Raw genomic sequence first — 1056 nt, forward strand, 5'->3', positions numbered from 1 at the left:
GTTTCTCCACAACCTCGCCAGCATTTGTTGCTTGCTGTTCTGGTTGCTGCTCTTGAGTGAGCCCTCTGCTTGTTCTGCCTTGATTCATGCAGGGGGCTGGCTTTCTGTAGGCTTGAGGCCATTGTCCTGGGCCTGACAAGGCTGATCTGGCCGGCTACTGAGGAGGCAGTGATTGGCTCTTGTTTCATGTTCTCCCTCCCCCTTTGTTTTCATTTCACCATAGTTGCTGCTCTGATTTGCTTGATCTTTGCTTGCATGTGTCCAAGGTTTAGAGTTATATTAGCATCAGAATCTGGGGCTTCACCTGAAGGAGGTCAGAACTGGCCTGAATCACAGATCTTGATGTGCACATTGTGTCTTCAGAGTTGGGACTAACAAGATTTCTGTTTATACTTGCTTTGAAGTATGAGTGAATATGACTGAAATTTGAGAAGTTTTAAGTCTACTTCTCAGCAGTGTTTGTTGTTTTGTCTCAAAGGTAAGTGGAATGATGGAGTATCCTGGAGCAGGAAGATTAAAGATGCCTGAATGGAAAGGTTACTCCTACGTGTGGGCACTGGTCCTGCTCTGGAGATGCCTAGGGTTGACACTTGCCCTTTTGCCAAACCCAGGTCCTTAATATTCTTCAGGTCAGCTATGACCCTCACCTTCTGTGCCATCTGCTGCTCTCTCTTGCTTGTGGAGAACCATCTATGGGAGAATTAAATGTTGGAAAGTGCCTTTCTGTCCTCTGAACCCTTTGGAGGTAATAAATGATTATTCAAATTGTGACTTTTTAGAAACTAGTGAACACAAGGGTGCTGGGCCTGTGGGTGATGGTGGCAAAAGAGGAGGCCAACGGGATGACTCTGACTGGTGGAGACGGATGCAGAAGGTGAGTCTACCTGGGACAGTCCTGGTGTGCTCTTTCCTGGGAGGTGTGGCTGCCCAGGGCAGGGCTCTTGTTTTGGAAGGAATTGACGTGGGGCTCAAAGGCCCCATGAAGTGAATTTTGTTGATTAGTATGTGTTGAACTCTCTATTTTATTTATTTTTTTATTTTAATTTTTTAAAAATT

The 1056-nt window shown here is 45.6% G+C and overlaps 1 protein-coding gene across 1 annotated transcript in view; it reads left to right on the forward strand.

The window, feature by feature from the left end:
- The window catches only part of LOC102858492 (AFG3-like protein 1-like), a 14216-nt gene that overhangs the window by 3643 nt on the left and 9517 nt on the right, over window positions 1–1056 (forward strand). Inside the window, exon 2 of the mRNA XM_006902870.1 lies at window positions 780–874. Within this exon, the coding sequence (XP_006902932.1) occupies window positions 780–874 (95 nt within the window). The remainder of the gene's footprint in view (window positions 1–779; window positions 875–1056) is intronic.

The sequence above is a fragment of the Elephantulus edwardii genome, unplaced genomic scaffold (genome assembly GCF_000299155.1).
Source record: "Elephantulus edwardii isolate Elephantulus edwardi_28Jun2011 unplaced genomic scaffold, EleEdw1.0 scaffold00463, whole genome shotgun sequence".
Taxonomy (NCBI): Eukaryota; Metazoa; Chordata; class Mammalia; order Macroscelidea; family Macroscelididae; genus Elephantulus; species Elephantulus edwardii.